The sequence below is a fragment of the Zootermopsis nevadensis genome, unplaced genomic scaffold, assembly GCF_977971745.1.
Source record: "Zootermopsis nevadensis isolate Lab colony 2312 unplaced genomic scaffold, Znev_1.0 Znev_ptg000061l, whole genome shotgun sequence".
In the NCBI taxonomy this organism is placed as follows: domain Eukaryota; kingdom Metazoa; phylum Arthropoda; class Insecta; order Blattodea; family Termopsidae; genus Zootermopsis; species Zootermopsis nevadensis.
Genome location: NW_028259192.1, coordinates 20,590,647 through 20,612,974, shown reverse-complemented (window position 1 = coordinate 20,612,974; position 22,328 = coordinate 20,590,647). Strand labels below are relative to the sequence as shown.

The 22,328-nt window shown below is 36.6% G+C and overlaps 1 protein-coding gene across 1 annotated transcript in view; it reads left to right on the top strand.

Moving 5' to 3' along the window:
* LOC110835311 (uncharacterized) overlaps positions 1-18,660 on the top strand; it is a 46,806-nt gene extending 28,146 nt beyond the window's left edge. Inside the window, exons 2-3 of the mRNA XM_087340140.1 lie at positions 2,046-2,218; positions 14,798-18,660. Coding sequence (XP_087196266.1) covers positions 2,046-2,218; positions 14,798-15,043 — 419 coding nt within the window. The 3' untranslated portion in view covers positions 15,044-18,660. The remainder of the gene's footprint in view (positions 1-2,045; positions 2,219-14,797) is intronic.
* The last annotated feature ends 3,668 nt before the right edge of the window (positions 18,661-22,328 follow it).

The window sequence follows — 22,328 nt, the reverse complement described above, 5'->3', positions numbered from 1 at the left end:
GTTATCGTGATTTGATGATGATCGTGACATATTCTGGAGGTATCCAGACGTCTCTTGTGATTTCCTGAGTTTTTCCAGAGAAATTCCGGGACAGTACGTAAAACGAAGGCCACGACTACATCCTTTAAAATCCTTACCCACTCAAAGATTATCGAAATCTGAATGTAAATTTCCCCCATTATAAGCGTGCATGTCTTTGCATACTTAAAGGATCCTGTTAGAATACACGATATCAAACAAGACTCTTAACAGTGATTAAACTAGTAACTGCCTGTCAGATAGAACCGATACACTCATAATTTATGGTTTCTAACAATAGCTAATTGAGATCGCCATTCTAGCCAACAGGTATTGCTAACTCATCATTCTTTGTTAGCGACAAACAGTGAATGCAAGTAATGTATTGGTTTAATCATCACATAGCATTAATTTATTAATCTAAGATGAGGTTTCGGTATTTCATCCAGCTGTAATGTCATAACAGATCATTTCATTGCTTTAGATCACTAAAGGTAAAAATGATGTAACTCAAAACCGATCACCTTAAGGTGGGCGTGGGAGACATGACAATTCATCAACATCATCAAGCACAGAGTTTGGTTTACCTTCGCTCACTTCAACCAGAGGGCAGGCAGGACCCTAACAGGACTCAGGAAAAGAACTCGAGACTTCTTAAAAATGACCAATGTAACTCGGTCCAAAATATCTGTCAGAACAAGCTTACCGGAAGAAACCACAAGTAACTGCCTTACCAAAAAAGTGAGGAGCTAGCATGTAGTTTGCTCTGACGGTCTTAAAACCATCGTTCACACAAGGCAGCTAGAATTCGAAGGTCAAAATCGGGAAGAAAATATTTTACATCTGCCATTAGAAAGTTAATAAGGCCAGAAACTCAGTTACAACCACACCTGGTCACAATTTCTGTTCCTATTACATTGCCTGGAAGATAACATCGGTGTCATGATTAAAGAAAGACTTACGAGAGGCCTCTACGTCGATGGGGGTTGAGTAGAAAAGAAAGGCTGATTGTAAACCTTGATCAAATTCCTTTCATGTGATGCAGTCATTTGGCACTCACTACAGGTTGAACTTTAAGACCCAAATAAAGAGAAATAATTCAGTTTTTATGTACAGTGACGGACTAATTAGTTATCTTAACAACGCAGATGACGTTTAAACAGCACCGTTACTTGTATTTCATGTTATTACTTCTTCTCTTTCAAATTATCCTCTTCTCTTCCTCAGATGTCATCTCCAATTTCTTCATTTTCCTCCTTCCCCCTCTATACCTCTCTCATTTATTCCACCTATTATTCACTGTCCATCTGCATGTTCTGAGTTTGAAAGTAATAATTTTAGCGTTTGGGGTCAATAACTGGAATTACTGTAGTAGGCGATTAGTTGCGTCTCATATGACATGGAGGAGATAGAACACTCTGGCACTTACATATTCATCTGTCTTGTTCAGTATGAGATACTTGACGTGTAGGCCTGAGACATGTCATAGAATTTTAAGTTTCTAACCTAAGGAATGCTAAGTCATCTCAGACCATTTGGTAGTTACAGGTTATAATTGTTAATGAACTGACATCAAACTTAATTAATGGCCATTTCAAGTTGTTAAAATATGAGATGAATAAACTGTATCTAGACTTCAGATTCATAACCTGAAGAATAAAATATAAACAAATGTCAGTGTTCTGTGACGGAAGAACAGAAACATTATAAATATATTATTCTTCCGATTAAAACGATTAGACCCTATTTAATTAATAGGATTTAACAACGACACCCTCCAGAATTCTTCCAGATATTTAAACATTTTGCATTTAATACTACACAGGTCTAACAATTATTATACAAAACAGTATTCACAAAAACCACGGCTGTTCCTTGCTTGAACATCAGACCACACGTGTTTTTATCTGTGTTTCCGTTTCATTAATTTTATTTGCTTAGATCTGCGTACTTAGTAACCTAATGAATCCGAACTGCTGAGTACTTTCATGTCATGTTCTAATGTTGTGATTTCTTCCACTATTTAGGTCCGGACATCCCAGGATTCCTGCTTCAGCCATTTCGAAAACCAAAGAGGATCCGGACAGCGTTCAGTCCGAGCCAACTTTTAAAACTTGAACACGCTTTCGAAAAGAATCACTACGTAGTGGGAGCAGAGCGGAAACAGCTAGCGCAGTCACTCAGCCTCACGGAAACTCAGGTAACTATCGTGTAACCCATAAATCACCCACGAGGAAAATTCATCGATGTTTGAATTTCTTTACAAATAGTGTATAGGAATTAAAGTTGAACTTCTAAAAAATTAACTCTTATGATGATTTGAAATGGCGAGGTCGGATAAGTCATTAAAATCCGTTACACCAAAGGTTTAATTAAATATTGTGGTCATTCTTGTGCTACACAAGGCTTCCGTGCCACCACACATTCGTCATGATGATGACGAATGAAATGTCTGCAGAAACACTAGATAATTCCCAACATTCGACGCGGCTCGACCATCAAAGTCAAACAAAGTCTCGTGTTTTCAAAGATTAAATACGCTCGCGGGCAGAGATGCGTTTCGTATTGCTGTGTTTCTCCTAGGGGCTACTTAATTTTGTCTGGACGCTATTAAGCGTGTGAGGAAATGGCCTTCTTCTGTGACAAACCACCCCCCCCCACTTTGCATGTCTTGATACATTCATTTGAGTCGTCTCTGGAGTAGAAATTAGGATACATTCATTTAATCGCGCGCCACAATGGTATAACATAGGCCTATCTCCTGCTTAAATCTCCCCTTATCATTCAAACAACATTCAAATTTGTTCTAAACAAAGCAAAGTACATAGTGTAAAAGGAGCAAAATTCATTATAAATACGCCTCGTGGCCATGTTGGATGGCAAAGACAAGAACGAAATATTACCCTTCATTGTAATGGCACCCCCTGTGGAGATGGCAGTTACTTTTTACGTCTGTTCAAGTAGGCCTGTCTGGACCCCCCCTCCCCTGTGTTTGAATTCAAACTATGTCAGCTTACGAAACGTTCTTACATATCGTGTTAGAAATTCAAATGCAAATTCAATTTTTATTCGCTCTCCCCCCCCCCACCCCCTGATTTCACCACCCCGGCACCTCGCATGCTGGAGTTTAAACAAATAGTTCCTCCCCTTGTTCGAGGTGGTAGTGTTTCATAAGTGTGACGTACTCACAAAGCAGAAGGAAATCTGATAATTTTGAACACAAAGGCAAAATAATCAAGAAGACAAGGGAGGCAGCTTAACGTACGTACTGAGAATCGACAGTCAGGTCGATAAAACAGCTGTACTCTTGTAACCGATCACAAAATATTACCCTAATAGTCAAATTTCAACGACCAATGTACAATGATTTCTGTAGTTAGAAAACCGTGCCTGAATAAATGTTCTACCGTCTGAGTACTTAATCGCCTAAATTACTGAGCGAATTTTGATTAAATTTTGTATTCTCAGGTGTGTGTTATATGTTGCAATTCGAAATTTAAAAATGAGAAATGCATTCTGTAGGCAAAATGCTGGAGTTATCGAATAATAAAGAATGCCTAGGTGGTATGTTGTGGATACTAACGTGTTTTGAAGAATTAAAATCAAAGAGAGGAAGTTACTACGAAGAATCTGCTCTCATTTTCCCTGAAGTTCTTTCAAAAATGATTTTCTTCATGAACAATCTGGTAGGGACTTATCACAGGCAGATAACAGGTTAAACTTGTTATAAATTACAGAGAATAAGATAATCATAACATACAAGTAATTGGGTACTTTCTAAAATAAAATTACTGGAATAAATTAATAGTTAACTAAAGACGTATAAGATATCTTACAAACACTAATCATGATGGTTGCTAAGCATAATTAAAGGATACTAAGCCCTCTTAAAAGTATGAGGTAACACAATGTAAAGTTATATTCAGAAATCTAAATTAAAACACGATCTCTTATCACTGATCCTGAATCCATTTTTTATAATTAAGAATAATTAGCCTCGAAAAAAGTTGATCATTATTAAAAACTTCAGCTAATGACAGTTAAATCAATTTCCTTTAAATTTCCTGATATGGAAACATTATGTAAGGGCAATTTTGCGTACGAAACTGAATTATATGCTTCAAACACTGTAAGTTTGGTAATTTTACTACTGAAAGATTTCAAATTAAGAAAGCCATGCGAAAGTTACGTATTAGATTTCTTCCGAATAAAAATATAGACCAGTACAAGAAAAGTCAGCATTCTAAATTACCAACCTGTTAAAAAGACGGTATTGTAGGTAGGATTATGTGGCATGAGTGAGACAAGAAACACACACAAAATTGTTATCGGAAACCTTCAACAGAAGAGACCGCTTGGAGATAATAGCATTGGATTAATCTGGCTGAAGACGGAATCAAATGTCAGACTCTTAAACATGGCAATAAACCACCAAGTTACATTGAGTAGCTCTAGGATTTCGTAGTATTTTTTCCTTCCTCACATCATAAGTTAATTTGTCTCCAATGTATTTGAAAAGCACATGTTATCACGGCTGTGATTACAAAGATGGCTGTCTTCTGGGCTGTTGCGGGATGTATAGAAATTTATCGACGTTTCAGAGGTGCTGGCTGCCTCCATCAGGGCGATGATCGACAGCTTTGTTGATGAAGACATCAAGCACCTCTGAAAGTCGGTATACTTTTACCAGACTACACGGTGAAACAACCTAGAAGACAGCCATCTTGGTGTTCACAGTTTCAAAACATGCTTCAGTCTTCCGTCATGCGACCTTAAGCCGATCCAAACCTCAGTCTCCACAAAAGCTTCCACATCTCGCTGAAATTCAATTCTGGAATAACAGAAGTTGAATTTTGATACGTGATATTAAGGCCATTATTAAGTCCTATAGGATAATCCGCTTAAGAATACATTTCTTTTCACGCTGTGCGGAATGTGAATCCGCTGGTAGTCCATCTGTTCTCCGAAGAAAGATGGATACTCAAGGGATCAAATTACAGAGTTGTTCACGACTAAATTCACCCACAGATGAGATGTCACGTAGAAAGTTAGTTAAGGGATGCTGTATTCCGTTTTAGTAGAATTTCAGGTTTCCACGGCGGCTACTAAAAAGATGGCTGTCTTCTGAATCGTAACGTCGCGTAGCTGGTAGAAGTTTACCGACCTCCCAGAGGTCCTTAAGCCACTCATCGTCCTTGTTCTTATTCAGTGCCGTGTCTTGAACACTTGTGCCATATTTTGGAAAAAACGCATTCACTGTCTTAGTCTGAATTAAATTTGTTTAGGCATGTAATCCACAGTTTCGGGGAGGTGCGTTGTCTGGTTGGACAAACAGATTAACAGGCAACAGTTTAAACTTTTTCAATGGTTGATTGTTATGCTAGGGCATTCTAGGGTCAGTTTATTCATCTGGTATTAGTCTTGCGAACATCCGTATTCTATTACGCACTTACGGCTTCATTTTTGTATACACTAAAACGAGTACGTTCAAAGAAGCAACCGAGTTCACGAGCAGTCATTTTCCTCACCGTCACCACGTTCGGGCCGACTCTGGGGCTCTCCCAGTCTCCCATCCGTCCATACGAACTGACCGTTTCCTCGCATTTAAACCGGCATAGAAACATGAATTTTGCAATTAATATTCTGGTACTGCTGTTGATCTAAGGGGAACAAGATGATTCTCATCTAGGATACTGTGATGTTTAGTCTGGTAGAAATTTATCGACGTTTCGGAGGTGGTTGCTGCCTCAATCATTAGGACATTCGTCGAATACGAAGCGCAACATCACACAATACAGACATCTTCATATAAAAAAACTACACTCGCTTACATTATAATGATGCTAATGATAATGATGATAATGCTAGAAACGGCAAGACAGGCAGCTTCCCTTTTAATCTCTGATTGGTCGGTCTCAGTGGTACAGGAAAGGTTCAGGATGGCATATAAATTTCTACCCCATCTTTCTCTCCATGCTTTCAGCCCCTAATCCCAACCCTCGTTCGCTGTATTAATCCCCTTAGCTCACAAAAAGAACCCATAACGACAAAGCCTTTTCATTAAGATCCACCCCTTTTAACTACCCCCCTCTTCTGACTGCAGATAGGGGCACAGATGAATAGACCAAGAGATTGGGGTGGAGTGGGGTTTTGTGGTAACAATGGCTTGAATGGATGTTGATGGCAGTGAGTTTGGACCAATCAGGGCTCTTAATGGGAAAAGACGTCTCACTCTTTGATGCTTACCAATCATAATACCGGGTTTGCTATGACGTAGTAATGGAGTGGATGTGTTAAGCAAAGACAGCTACTGGTAATTGAGTGCACGGCGGATGCTGGGCACGGTATGTACCAGTTTCCAGCAAAAACAATGTCGGAGGGGAGGTTGATAGATGGGCCAAATGTTCTGCGTTCGATCGTCATAACGAACAGTTGGGAGTTTGTGTCCCACTGGGGACTTTCATATTAGTGTGCGCTGTGTTTCGGAATAATAGACTAATAATAGACTCTCTTCCTCTGGAACCTATAAAATAATTTCCATAACTGCATTAAACGTCTCCAACTACTGAAGAAAATGTAGAATCAACTGCACAGACTGACAGCACGTAGTCTCAAAATGTAATTAAAGTGTTTATTTCATTTAAATCAATTCAGCAAACCACGCATGTAACATTATACAGATTTTGACAGACCGAGAACTACACGGTGGATATATATGGCAAACCAAAACACGCCAATGCAGTAGCAATATACAAAAAACAATAATTTTTCTCCCCTCAAATTAGACTCTTATGCCAAGGAAAATTTTGTCGACGTAGTCTATATGACCGCCACGGTGGTCTAGCGGTTAGAACGCTGGCCTTGTAATCCTGGGGTCCCGGGTTCGATTCCCGGCGGTGCCCGAATTTATAACTTGTGTTGGGCAAGGCCGTGGTCCAGGTATCACGGAGTTTTCCTCCGGGGCTTCCCCGGTTTCTCCGTGGCATCCCAACAATTACTCCATTCACACACAGAAGAAGGCAATGGCAAACGACTTCTGGATCATCTGCCAAGAACGTATATGAACAGGTCCCAGTCCGAGAAAAGGATGGAAGGATCCTGTTCATGTGGACCTGTCGTCAGACAGAACACTAAATAAAATAGTCTATATGATCTAGGAATGCTCAGAATGCGACCGATCTGATTTCGGGAGCTCTTCTACAATGAATTTTAGACTTACGTGATTTTCCCTAATTTTACTGTAGACCGAAACATTCATCATCATTACATTATTTATCGTTTGTCTCCACATACAACAGGGCACTATAAAATGAATAATTTGGGTTGAGAGTTGCGTGTGAAATGCTCGATTTTTTCTGAACTCCATACGATCTTTACATTAAACTGGCCCAAATTAAGAGTATGATTTTTAAACGTACTGTACCCAAGCCGATTTCAAGCGTTAGAATTTCCAAACAGGCTGTAGGTGTAAAACCCTCTCTCTCATCGTTGATTCCCTATTTACTCTATGAGGGGCTCAGGAATATAATAAAAACGGACGATCAGAAAATCCCCACAAAAGCAAAACGAATAATTAATAATTTCCCATTTCGCGAGATATTTACCCCATAAAATTGTTTCTACCTATATAGCAACGCAGTAAAAAGACTCAATTTTCAAACAGCGGATCACAACCTTTGATTATATCTGCGCTAAAAAACACATCGGTTGAACGGTGCTCGTCTGTGTGCGATCATGGAGGGCGGCTTAGGGTAACAGATGAGATACGACGAGCGACGGACGTGGGATTGAAAAATAATATTGATACAGCTCTCTGGAGGTGGGATAAGGAGGGCTGGATGAGAGGAGGAAGGGGGTTGAGATGATGGCAATTTCAGAAGGATAAACGTGATATAGGGAGGTTACTGGATCCATCGCTAGGTGGCAGCCAGGCACCATATCGCTGTAGAAAATGGCAAAGAAAATCCACGAACAAACACGAAGCACAGGACTGTTCAAAGTTAGCTGGATGTAGGTTAGGTTAGGTTAGGAAGGCTGTGGATCCACACGCAGCACTTAGAGGCGTATGTCTGCATTATTCAAAATAAAATGTGGTGTTCTAAAAAAAATTCAGAAGATTGGTTGATTAAACAGTTCGAGGAAATTGACGACATCGATACAGAATCATTAGATTAACACGTAGTTTGAGCCCCTACGTAGTCGTTTACTATTTTTGTAAGGACATGATCCATTATATTAGCCGATTTGTGGGTAGTGGTTTAAAGAATGGAATATGCCATGTGGTAGGTCGTGAAGAATTACGTAAAAGATTATTGGAATTTTATTTAACATGATCTAAAGGATAATAGTACTGGTAGAACGTTCAAATTTAAAGGACGATGCAGTGACTCATAACGTCATAATCATTTTGTATTTATAAGAAATAAGAGGGTTTTTTTTTCTTTTGTGATATGAAATTTGTATGGGTTAAGAAAGTATAAACAAGTTGCACTGTTTATAAATGTGAAAAGTGAGTAAGCACGGTTTTAAGCTTGGTTCTTACCAAATATTACAAACGCTGTAAAATTGTATTTGAGAAAATTGACAAGACATGTTACTGGCATGGGCAAGCTGAAACATGTAGTCTATACACAATTTTAGTAGGAAAAATTAAAAAGAAGAGATCATCTGAAAAGCCAAGTTTTAACTTGAAGAATGCGACAGTCCCCTTATATAAATTAATAATAGTCTTTCGGTGAGCGATGTTAACAGACGGGGATCGTATCCGAATTAAGAAGCGAGCATTCGAAGGAGAACATAACCGCTGACACGTGTTACACGGAAACATTATTACGTTCTAAATATCTTTCCTCAAAATAAAATACTTTAAAACAGAAAACATAACAAAATACTAATCTCAATTTTGCCTCCGCTGCAAAGGAGCCTATTGTTTGGTGTACTACACTTCCGATATCGTATGCTGTCACTTTATTTACATAACAGTTTCATATAACTGATCTACATAATTAATATTCGTTTATAAGAGACTTAAAGTTAGTATATAACAATTAAATTCAGATTAAATTCCATGACAAGAAAACAGATAAATAATAATAATTAATTTAACAATCCATTCCATTAAAACAGAATTGATACGAAAATGATTTACTTAAATACTTCCAAAATCTAACATAAACTGCCGATAATATCCGATTTTCACTTCACGTTTACATAATACAGAACCCCCACATTATGTAACGACAAACATGAATCGGCCGGTAAAGTGATGACGTAGCATACAAATTGAAGTTACATGTAGACAAGAGAATTACGTGAAGAGGGGACCGCTGATTTAACCGTTACATGGTTTAGGTTCCCAACCACACAAACACAGCCTGAAAGCAGATAATTTAATTCTGTCAAGCGAACTCAATATGATCACGTGTAGCCAGACACGTTTATTACAGCCAATATTTTAAGACCATTTTAAAACTACATTCACGTACAATGTATTATGTACATACATCGAGGCAAAAATTGTTTCGTGCTATATAGTATGATGAGATGATTAGCTGTTTCAATCAGGCGAGGAGCGGATAAGCTTCAGCTGCAAGTCCAGAGTAAATCAAGTTTATATTTGGCCTAGGATGTCTCGCTGAGGACACACGGAGCGCGCAAAGCAAAGCGAAGCTGGCAACAAACATTCCACGTTACTTGTCCTTCATTGTCTGAGGTTACCTTAGCAACGGATTGTCTCTGGTGACCAGTTTCTGACATCAGAAACTGTAATCCCTAATTTTGTCTAGTGGGCGCCACAGGGAAGGAAACTTCTTCAATTCTTACGTGAAGACAGACAAAGATCCAGCCTCCGAAAGGCAGTCAATTTCAGAACTGGTATTTTTAATTGTTATGAGTGGTGTCATTTGAACTACAGACAACTGATAATGTACAAATTTAGTATACTAGGGCAGAACGCTCCTTTCGGAGCTCCTCGGAGGGGTTGGTCAAGTTTTTGAAAAGCAACCAACCCCTTCGGGGGGGTTGGTTGCGTTTTAAAATCTTGAGTAAGACACTAAACTCGGCATTGTTGTGTTCCACAACAATTCCGAGTTTGTTTATAGTTGATATTGTTGATGACGTAATTTATTGACAACAATGTCGAGTAAACAAATATCTGTTGACATTGTTGATGACGTCATTTTTTGATTTTTGATTCTTTGTTGTGAAGCGTTATTTGTTGACATTGTTGATTGATGACGTAATTTATTGACGACGACGAAATCACAAATTTTTATAATAAATAATAACAAAACTACGAACAAAATGTTACAATAATTTTCTTTCTTGTTTCACCTGAGTCACAGTGGTCACTATAAAACCATCTGAGAACTTCAAGAAACAGGCTCGGTTTCTTATTCTTATTCTTCTTTTAGCTCTTATTGCTTAGATCGTCTGGCCTTGTTAATTTCAAAATTAATAACGAAATAACTAATCCTTTAAGAATAGGTCAGGACTTCCTGGAAATAAATTTTATCCGATCACATGACGTCTACTTACACGGGACAACAAAGATAAAATACATTTATTCATGAATCGAGTGGGATTTGAATCCAGGATGTAAATGTTCCAGCGTTCAAGACCCAAACCCCAGACTGCACTTTCAATGCAATCAGCAGACTACTTACTAAGACACTAATAGTAGCTTAGTTGATTAATATATTCCCGTCTTTTACGGGAAATAAATGTTCATTTGCTTGTCCACAATCTGCCAGCGCATCCTACAATTTCAGTTAATTACTGTTAGTTTTATTAAATCGATAAAAATGAGGTGTTTTGGAAGTGACATTCGTACGGTAGTTTATAGTCTGAAAGACTGGAAGGGAACGGACAACCTGGAAAGCTACGTGTAGTTGGTAAGAAATTAAAGCAAGCACAGATAAGTGTTCCGGAGATTCAGCATCGTTCACTGCGGTGCGCAGAAACGTGTCATCAGGTACCCGTAACTGATGTCCGATTTTAATAAAAAAAATTAATGGGAGTATAAATGTTAGTAAAACTATCCAGTATCAAATTTCATTAAATCACGTTCAGCCGTTCAAAAGTTCTGTCAAAGTCACATAAAAGGTATAAACGGACGGAGCCTATTTAATAGACGCTCAGTGGCGTTGCAAACGCACCTAAATGGAGTTTAGAAAAATAGGATGTAAGTGTGTGGATGTCCAGCGACGGATTTTGGGGGTTCATAAAAGCATGGAATTTCTAGACCATCTGAGTAACTATGACGCTTTTAAGAAATACCCGAAGCCACTGAGTTACGTTTAGTCGCTGGAAGATTCTACGGAACAAGAAATCAATCGATTGTGTACCCTCCATTACAACACAGCTATCTTTACACTCATCCCTTAACACTACACTGTCAGAAACCTATAAACGCGTGTTACAAGTATCAACCCCTCACCCCTGTCTTAACAGCCACTCTCAGTTCGTTTTTCCACCAGTAGCAAATTTTGAAAAGTCTCTGCCTTTACAATAGATTTCCGCTATTTCGGATCAGGAAACAGCCCATTTATTATTATATTCTTCCTCCTTTCTCTAGCGACATTCTGTATAAAAAACACAGCAATTTGGCACAGTGACAGAGGAGAAAAATGTCCATTATAGAATAACTGCCATCTTGGATTTTTATTACATTCTGGTGTAGTTGTGTACATGAGATGTGTTCTGATGTGCGATTTCCGCTTCTGTTAACTTTCTGCGTGCGTTAAGAAGATATTTCTGCTGACTTACTGTGGTGTTATGGGGTAAAACGTTTGCTCTCTCTTCAGACATTCTGGACAATGGTGTTCTGCCTCGTTTAACGCATTTTAGACTTCATTTGTTGTCTTATATTTTTGGTCTGAAGGGAGAAAGGGGGGTTTTATCCTTACAAAACGAACAATCAAGAACTTTACTACAGATGACGTCCACGTGATAATTCCGGGTCGTTAGTGTAGTGACGAGGGAGCGACTGATTCGTTGTCACGAAAACGTTGAGGTTGATTAAGTCTCCGAAAAAAATAATTAAACTACCTTTACTCCGCGACCAGCCAAATATTCGGGAGGTCTCGAGTTTAAACGTAGCCCCTAGACAAGCTATCCTGAGCTTTCTGGTGGTATTCCTCAGCTCCTCCAGCCAATGGCGAAACAATACCTTACATTAGACCACGCTCGCTTCCTTCCACGTATGTTCCAATTCATTATTTATTAATCATCCTTAAAATAGTTAATACTGTTAGACATATCAGGCTTATTAATACTATCAGTACTATTAACGTGGAGCATTTTGTAACATGTTCGTTTCCACGGCGAAAAGTTGTTGGTCTCCCTCTCAACTCCCAAGTTCGAGGACCGCACCTTGTCCACTGCCCGGTGGTTGTTGTTGAATATATTTGTAACTAACCTCCATGTCTCGAGTCTTTCGCCTCAATCCGCAATCATAAGATGACTATTATTATTATTATTATTCCATATATTCACCATTTTACAGGGTACTTACTTCTATGTAACCGAGACAAACCTTGCTCCTAAGGTACGTAGTGCATCAGCTATTTTCGAAATACATTTTGTTCTTTGATACGTGTTACGTGTATTATGTAGTTTTATTGTGAGGGATGTCTATATATTTTACGACAGCGGCTTTCGAATGATATGTGAAGATCCTAAAATTGTAGTTTTCTGTATTTCGTCCCGAATGTTGGCCAAATATTTTCTGAGTGACTTGGAGACAGTTCCAGTTGCTCCTATAATTATTGGAATTATCTTTGCTTTCATTTCCACATTCGCTGTTTATTATTATTATAAATGAACTAAATTATTATTATGCAACACACTCTATGTCACGAATAAGATGGTAAAAATATATGAAGGATCCTTATATTAATACGTAAATATCACAGGGAGCTGAACTGAATTTCTGGCCAACTATTGTTTGCTCACTTCTGATGTACATAGCACGTAGGCTAACTGCGTTAGTTTAATCGTACGCATACTAAACAACAAGACGCACTACAGCCATTTCTCTTACGAACTTTCTTCTGTATGGTAAAATAAGAAGGAATCAGAATCATTCGGCCAATGACAGTAGCGATGCAAAAACGGAAACGGATTTCATATTTCTGATGTTTAATCGTTTGTAAACTGCGCACTGCGTCGCGTCCTCTTGGTTTATTGAATAAAGGACGCTCGAAAAGTGAGACGCCAAGAACACTGTACCCAGCCTTCACACAAAAGTCTAAATCTCTCGCGTTCTCCTTCTTTATTCCTGTAGTTAGAAACGCCATTCAAATCTGTGCATCATTTTTCAACAGGAAATAAGTAACGTGACCTACAAAACCTGCAAATTTATAGATGGTTATAATATACTTTCTTTCACTGTCGATTATTATTTGTGGTATTGTCAAGTAAAGGTAGTACCACGATTATTCTCAAATATCTTGATTTGGATGTAGGCCGCACGGTTTCTAAGTTCGAGGCTATAAAATATAAAAGTGGCAACGTGACATCTCTGCTAATAATAAGGGGTATTATTTCCTTCAGTTTCGCATAAGACTGAAATGCGTTTTACCTCTCACGAAAGAGGGAATTCTGCATTACTCCAGTCAAAAATAAAAAAACCGTGTTGAAGCTTCGGGTCCATAACTGACGGATAACGTCATGACCAACTGAGCTACCCTGCTTAGACGCAACAGAGAAGTTTCATGAGATGGACGGGACACGTAGAACGACTGGAAAAGGCAACAAATTCGTGTAAAATTTCGATTTATACAACTTGAAAGGAAGATAAGATTTCAGAATCTAGGCTCAAAAGAGAGGGCAAGATGATGTTGAAGAAACAGACTATAAGGTTGCGGTCTAATTAATCCGGTGAGATTTGAGATTCTCACGGCTTCGAGTGTGAAGATACATGTCGTCTTGGATGTAGCACCGTGATGATGGAATAGTAAGCTCATCTGAAACGTCGGTTAGCTTCTACCGAGACTACACGATACTTTTGCCTTATGATATTGTAATCTTATGAGTAGTTTTATTTTGTGTGATTTGTGTCTTATTGTTTTGTTGTGTCTCATTGTTTTGTTCTGTCTCATTGTTTTGTTGTGTCTTATTTTTTGTTCTGTCTCATTGTTTTTTGTGTCTTATTTTTTGTTCTGTCTCATTGTTTTGTTGTGTCTTATTTTTTGTTGTGTCTTATTTTTTGTTCTGTCTCATTGTTTTGTTGTGTCTTATTTTTGTTCTGTCTCATTGTTTTGTTTTGTCTCATTGTTTTGTTGTATCTCATTGTTTTGTTGTGTCACATTGTTTTGTTGTGTCTTATTTTTTGTTCTGTCTCATTGTTTTGTTGTGTCTTATGTTTTTTGTCTTATTTTCTTGTTCTGTCTCATTGTTTTGTTGTGTCTTATTTTCTTGTTCTGTCTCATTGTTTTGTTGTGTCTCATTGTTTTGTTGTGTCTCATTGTTTGTTGTGTCTCATTGTTTTGTTGTGTCTTATTGTTTTGTTCTGTCTCATTGTTTTGTTGTGTCTTATTGTAGCACCACTGCCACCGGATAAAAACCCATTTGCAGTTAATAATAAATAAATAAATAAATAAATAACGTCCCAGAAGACAGTCATCTTCATTTTTATTTATACGGATGAGGACGGACAGCGATCAGTGACGGGGTCTTGCGAATAAGGAAAGAATCGAGGAATTCATTGTTCGGTGGAGAATTCCTTGCTCCATGGAGTCGATTAATATAAAGCGAATGCGTTTGTCTGTGTTCGCAGGTAAAAGTGTGGTTCCAGAACAGGCGAACCAAGCACAAGCGAATGCAGCAAGAGGAGGAGGCCAAGGTCCAGCAAGCGGCTGCTGCAAGCAACAAGAACAGTCATCACGTCACGAAGTGGAAGCAGGAGACTCAGGGACAAGGGACGGACGAGAATAGTCGGCAGCAGTACAGCAGCAGGGACAATCACGGGCACCACCAGGACGTCAGGGACGCTGACAGTTGCAGCTCAGGTTCCGAGACCTGAGTGTTCACACGCCTCCCTGAAGCCCTGTCTCAGGCAGCGAGGAAAGTGTGGACAGACACCCTATAGCTATCAGCAAGGTCTCTTGTCAGGGGTTACAGCCAAATATTACCAACTGTTGGTGTAAACTGTTACAAAGTGGAGGACAGATTTAAGAAATGCATTAGTCAAAAACATATTGATTTTTTTTGATGGGGGGGATAGGAAAAGATATTGTGCTCTTTATGAACGGATTAAGATAGTAAAATGTTTTACGAACTACGAAGGTGGCACAGTAAATGAAGTGTATGAGAATTTAATTTCTTCTGAGAGGAAAAAGTCAGACACCTTATGTTCTGGACTGTTATAGTCACTAGGGATTTTAAACAGTCTATACGACGCGATTTAGTTCAGGTAGTAGCATTATGAAAATATTATGTACAAAGTCCTTCTATCTATATATGTAGTTAAAACACGATTTAAAATAGGAACGGTTTCAATGACAATTTAACACATTCAGAAATTGTGCTGACTGATGAAGTCTCACATAATGCGACTATTCTGAACACTCAGAAACGTTAAACGTAACTGTACAGAATATTCTGAAATGACATACTGAAGGACAGCAAGAATTGAAATAAAATACTCTTTGACTCTTAAGAGTTAAGAGCAATTAAGATTAAGAATTGTCGATAACGATAGACAAATATATTAGCGAAAGTGAGAAATCTTTACAAATTTTACATAGAATTAAAAACAGCTATTCAAAATATACTTTCGCATTATTAAAAAAATTCCTTCCCGACTTAGTTATTTTATAAATATCTAGATTTCAACTGCATGTGAGAGAATTTAGAAATGCGGACTGTAAGAACGTACCAAATGTCGTATAACAAAATATTCACATAGAGTTTTTACATATGTCTGTATAACGTGGATTCTGAACAAAGGACAAATTCATGTGTTTTTTTTAAAATATAAAAGTACAAGTAGCTGACATATACAATATTTTCAGTTCAATTACACGAAAAAATCCCGTAATTTCTCTGTTTAACATAAATTCTTATTCAGGTATGATACGTTCAAGACATGGAATAATAATGTAAACCCACTTAAAATACGAAACGCTTAAAGATAAAATCACATTAGAATAATTTGCAAAGGAAATAAAATACTGCAAATGGAGGTATAAACGTTGTTCAAGTTCAAACAAGCTGTCAGAAAAATATGTTCCGGAAACGAAGTGTACCAATATCTCAAATAAAAGCCAAAATTTATATGGCTAATAACATAATTCAGAACGAGCTGTGTATTTATAAATAAAATATATCATTTAATTTATTATGGCGGCAATAACATGACATAGATACACTGTCAGAGAAGGAATTCTCTCTGTTTTGCCATATGCACACTTAATTCTAATTCAAACTAAAACACAAACAAAGAATTAGATAATACTAGAAATGCAATCTAATCTCGTGCCAAAAGTACCTTCATACTTTAAAAAAAACACCTAGTTTACATTCTTGTCTTTTCTTCTTTTAAGAGACTGATTGATTATTCTTGCGTAAATTAATTTCACCAACATGAAATTCAACATAAAGCAAAGTTATAATCACGATACTACTGGTATTAACAATATCACAACCCAGAACAACATCGTCGTTTATTAATTATTTCAGACAACATGAAACATGATTCGATGACATTACATTTTTCGTAGAATTTACACACCTTCGTAAGAAAAATACCTTCAACTCAATTATCAGGTTATGAGATTGTGATTCTCGTTGTGGGGGTGAAGTACGTTCGTAATGAACATTGATATTCACCTGCAAATACAGACACGGCGTCACAATCCAGTAATCACAATCGTCATATTCGCAGACGCGACAGCAACAAATCCCAATTATTACCAATACTTAATCTTAAGAGAACTCCTAACATTAAGCAATTTCTCAAGAGGCCCATCTTCTTATTTAATTTAAAAATAATAAGTATCGCATAGACGCAAGTTGAACATTTTTATCGGTATTGATTATTAATTTAACGAGCAACCAGCCATAAACTAACCTTTGATTCTTTTTAAAAAGCTACTAAAACTTGTTCGTTTGAATTTAAGATAGATTCAATCAGTCTCAAAAGAAACAATGCCAGCTCTTGTGTCAATATTTATTATGTAATGTGTTTAATACTGTATGTTTGAACTTCGAGTTTCCTTGAACGTATGAATATAATAATAATAATAATAAAAATCTTGGCCGGTGATATATTTTATTTCGCTTTAAATTTATGAATAGTTTACGTATTTTTTAAAATAAAAATGTATGTGTGATATTGTCACGTGATAATTGTATATACGTTTTATTATTACCTTCAAGCTATCTTTGTATAATTCAAAATTATTCTCGTTAGGTCAATTCCAGTAATGACACAAAATGTCCTCGTGTAAAATATTTATTTAATGTTTAATCTTAAGTCATATGCCTACTCAACTCTTTCTGAAAACTGGAAATTTAAAACAGCATCCGTGAAGATAGCAAATGTCTTTGTTGTTTTAAACTTCATATCATTCTAAAGTTCTCTGATGTTGGTGAATTAGCACTGTTATGATTCTTTGGTAAGACATTATCCATTGTCTCATTCTTTTATTAAACAATAATTTTGTGGGTAATGGGTTATGAAAGTATCCTACCTAAGTATCAAAATATATTTCTTGCCATTTTACGACGAACGTACGATATAAAAGTACAATAAAAATATGAAATCTTGATGAAAAGTTAAATGTACAGAATTTTTTTCCCAAATATAAATTATTTCCGTTACTAACCATAAAAATTTCAATTTTATTCGAAATTTACTTCAGACAAAAAAGCTTAAAGAAGAAGGCAAGAGTGATTATAACAAAAACGACTACAATAAAAATAGTTAAGATCTTTATTTATTTTTAATAAAATTTTAACGGAGAATACTCACAAAAATCGAGCACGTTGATTGAAAATTTCAATTTAATTATCCCAAATCAGTATCTAAATTATCAATAACTTTGTGATTTGAAATTAAATTTGTATGTAATTATCGCAAAGGTGTATTTAAGGGTTGACACGCTGTGTAATGTTTCATATATTCAACCTTACATTGAACTAGTGATAAAAACTTTATGTAAATATTGTATACACACACCCATACTGAACAGTCACAAATACTTCATGTGTCAAACTATGTAAATATGTGCAAGTCTTTTAAATCAGAAGCATAAAATTATATAATGACTGGTCACGGCAAGTGTGTTGTTATTGCCAACATAAAAACTAAATAGAAACACGAGCCTCTGGCAAATAATTAAACAATTTACTTAAAAAGTGCTTATTTATTATATTATATTATTGTATTAATTACAGACGTTCATGTGTAGAAGAAGATTGTCCTATACAATTTGTATCATAATGCGATGTGTGTTTTATCTTAAACGATTGTGACATAATCTCGACGTCATTCTGTTGTCATAGAACCCAGAGTGAACAGGGTCTCGGAAGGATGCTACTTTTAAAAGTTCCATTATTTTCTTTAAACGGCGAATCCTACAAAAATATGTCAAAAAGTCTGACTGCTCTTTCAAATAAATTTTGAATTTCCAAGAGTGTGATGTGTAATTTCTTTAAACCTGTACCTTGGTTTCTAAACCTCCAGATTCAATACGATTCACCATGCACTAGTTTTATTAATATGAACTTAGGAGAAACGTTACTGATACGCAAAAATACGTACTCAGGACTTTTAACTATGTGTAGTCTACATTTAGAAATTAGATCTAATTTTATAACTTCTGGGCATTTCTCGTGCATTTCACAAATAAAACGATCAATAAACACTGAATGATTCTCACTTATACTTAAATTCTGGTTTAGAAACTTAAGAAAGTAACAACACCCATCTTTCCCATTGCGTCTTAACAGATCGTGCATTATGCAGTGTAGTGACTTCAGAGGTGCCAAACGTTTAAGTCTGCAAAGATTTTCTGAAAGCTTCATTCCTGAGTTGAGAGGAAAGGAAGTTTCTTTTTTCAATCTTGTTTGAGCAGCAGGCCAGCTTAATGGCAGACTAATTTTATATCAGAACACCGTCGGAAAGCCATTTCTTTTAGAAATTTACACTTATTAGTTAACGTATAGTCAACTTTATTTCCCTCTTGCGAAATTGGTGTGGCTTGCGTTAAAAGTTTACTTCAGTGTTCCGTCTAGAATATAAATTAATTCAAAAGTAATATCCCTTGAGGAGTATAATAAAACGGTGAATTTAACAGCATCGATTGCCAAACCAAGGCCAGTGAGACAGGATTGGCACGGCAGGTGTGAAAGTACGTCTATTGTAAACGCAGTAAAGAAGACTAGAAACTGGAGTTTCATTTGGTCGGGCAAGGTGGCGTAAGGATTTCGTGTTACTTAGCACCAAATATGTCATGAGAAATACATCTATCACACTAGACAAAGGCTGTGGCTTTCGTAAAAGCAGGCCTACAGATGGAAAGATCAATTTATCTCATTCTTTATTTAAAATCTCACAGCGTAAAATGTCGTTTGTAATCAGACACTATGATACGTCTTTTCTTGTCAAGAAATTCCCAGCCTCTTATTGAATTATATGTTTCAATACCGTCTTTACACCGAACGACTATTAAACTTTATCCGGAGACACGTTAATTCAACCCACAACCCACACACAACATCTTCAAGACCAGTATAAATATTATTTTCCCCTCCATGCCTATTTCTGCAAAGTGAATATCTCCCTTTATGTATTCCAATCAAAATTTTTGCAACAATTTTTGTGAAAAAACGAAAATTGAAAACAAATAAAAGACAACTTTTGTAAACATTTAAATCCTCATAAAAAATCTTTTGAAAATTTTGATAATGGATAACATATTACACTACAATTCTACTATCTGTGAAATTGCGATAATAGCCTTAGAAATTTTGGTTGCAGACTTGTTCCGTGCTCTCTGATGATACGTTGTCACTTATGATAAGTTTTATTTCTTATCTGAAAAATTGGTTGCAACGACGGAGGAGTTGAACGCAGCGACGCAGAGTACAAATGACGATTCCCACACCAGAAACCGAACCGCGGGCGTCAAGTTCGAAGCCCGTTGCCGAATTCCTCCAGTCTCTACAATATAATTAAAATACGAACAAAATCTTGTCTATAAAGAAAAATAATTCCCATATTCCTATTTTTCTCATATTAGCCCATTATCCACGGAAATAAAATTTAAAATTGGTATGAAGCGATACAGATAAATGTTGCTGTCGTGTTTTGTAGCGAACATTCAAGACAAGAATTAAGCAGTATACGTGTTAGTTTATTTCCCTTCAAGTAATGTTCGTTTACAACTTCTCAAAAATGTCTCCCGACTCGCATAATCTTACATTCAATGACCTCATTTTTATAGATCAACTGTTGATATTTTACAAACCGACACTAAATTATAATTTTAAGTGTTGTGGTCCCTAACAAAACGTAAAACAGTCACTTGAAAAGTTGCATTACAAGATATCTAGAATGGTTTCATGTGTCGTCACGAACAGGATGAAATAATATAAGACAAATATTTAGTCTACGTACAATATGCCTATATAAGTCTACACAGGAAACAATGAAACATATACTATTTAAAATAAATCTTAAACGTATTTAATAATAACCGGAAAAAAAACGTAAGCAAACAAGCAACAGTGGAAGCTATAATTAGGATACATAATAAACTTTATAATAGCCCACAATTAACTTTAAAGCTCTTTGAATTATTATCGATCGATTATATCACAGTTAAACAAGTTTCGATTTTTATTCGACATTCTTCTCATGTTATTACATAACGTTCTGGGTTATTAGATACAAATTATTTAGCGTCATATAGGTCTGTCCATGTTATTATGATCCTTCGTGACGCAGTGGCGACGTGCGGTGGCTTCGGTCGACCGGAAAATTGGCCGGTTAAATGCATGGCCTACCATAATTAGCTGTGTACTAGACACGACTTGGCCAAAAGCAGTTTGCCAGGCAGCCTCAGCTAACAGATGTTGGCCATTTTTATAAGGAACTCAACATATGTAAGTTTATTAAAAGTTCCTTAATAGATTATTTAACGATGGATGTCAACTGTAGATATGATTTTGCGTCATGTAAGATGACTACATGATTATATTCGCTGAAGAGGGAAAGGACTAGTTAGGAAGCGGTCGTGATAGGAATTGACAAAGGTCAACAAAATCTATTGCCTAAACGAAACCCAGTAGATGTAAGCCAGCTGCGTCATTGCTTGAGGTAATCGACTCAGAATATAAATCGATATTAATAATTAAATATACATACGTTTCTCTTTAACAGACGAAATTATTTGGTAGGATTTTCTAGCTCAGTAACTGGCCTCAAAATGTAGAAGGGTAAAACAATATTTATATGCGCGTTACGAAATCGAAAGATGTAAGGCAGTCATAATAATTAATTTGATAATACTTTAAAATATAAATACTTCAATAGATACCTGAAATAATTGTAAATTTTCTCTTTATTATTGAACGTAAATACCATTCGTTGACATGAAGGTAGCATAAGATATCTGATAAATTCGGCAGCAAAATACACGACCCACTTTAGGAAGACATATAGCCACAATTAAGTGATTTGACCGGCCATTATCAGATGCACCTATCGCTTATCCAGAGACTAAGCTATATCCGTAATTACCACATCGTTATCGCATCTAAATGCATAATTTATAAAACAAAATTTTCTATACAATATATAATCACCATCAATTTACATAAATCTGCTCTCAATCTTCGTGTTTCCTTTTTGTTCAGACCCCTTTAACGTTCGTCATTTTCTGCTGTTTGTAATAAAAACTTGCTTAAGTCAAATAATCGCTTCATATGTTAACACACTCACACTCCTTATATTTTCTTATTAATATCTAGAAGTTCCCATTGAGTTTTGCTTGTGTTCACCTCATTACATTCATGAAATTTAAAAAGCTGTGGACTTCTTTGTTTTTTCTCCTAAAAGAAATTTGAATTCAACGCTGACAGCGTCTAATTCCGTGTTTCACAGTCTGCCTTCAGGAACTGATGGCTACTCAGCTGCTTTTATGGTTTGGTTTATCACAGAATTCACAAAAGCCCCGTCTTTGTGTCCAATCTTGGACAAGTGTCTCCATTAGCACAACTTTTCACCATAATCCAATTCAAAGTTTTCCTGACTGTATTTCTCCAAAATAACCTATAACTTTCAGATTTTGGAATAAAAA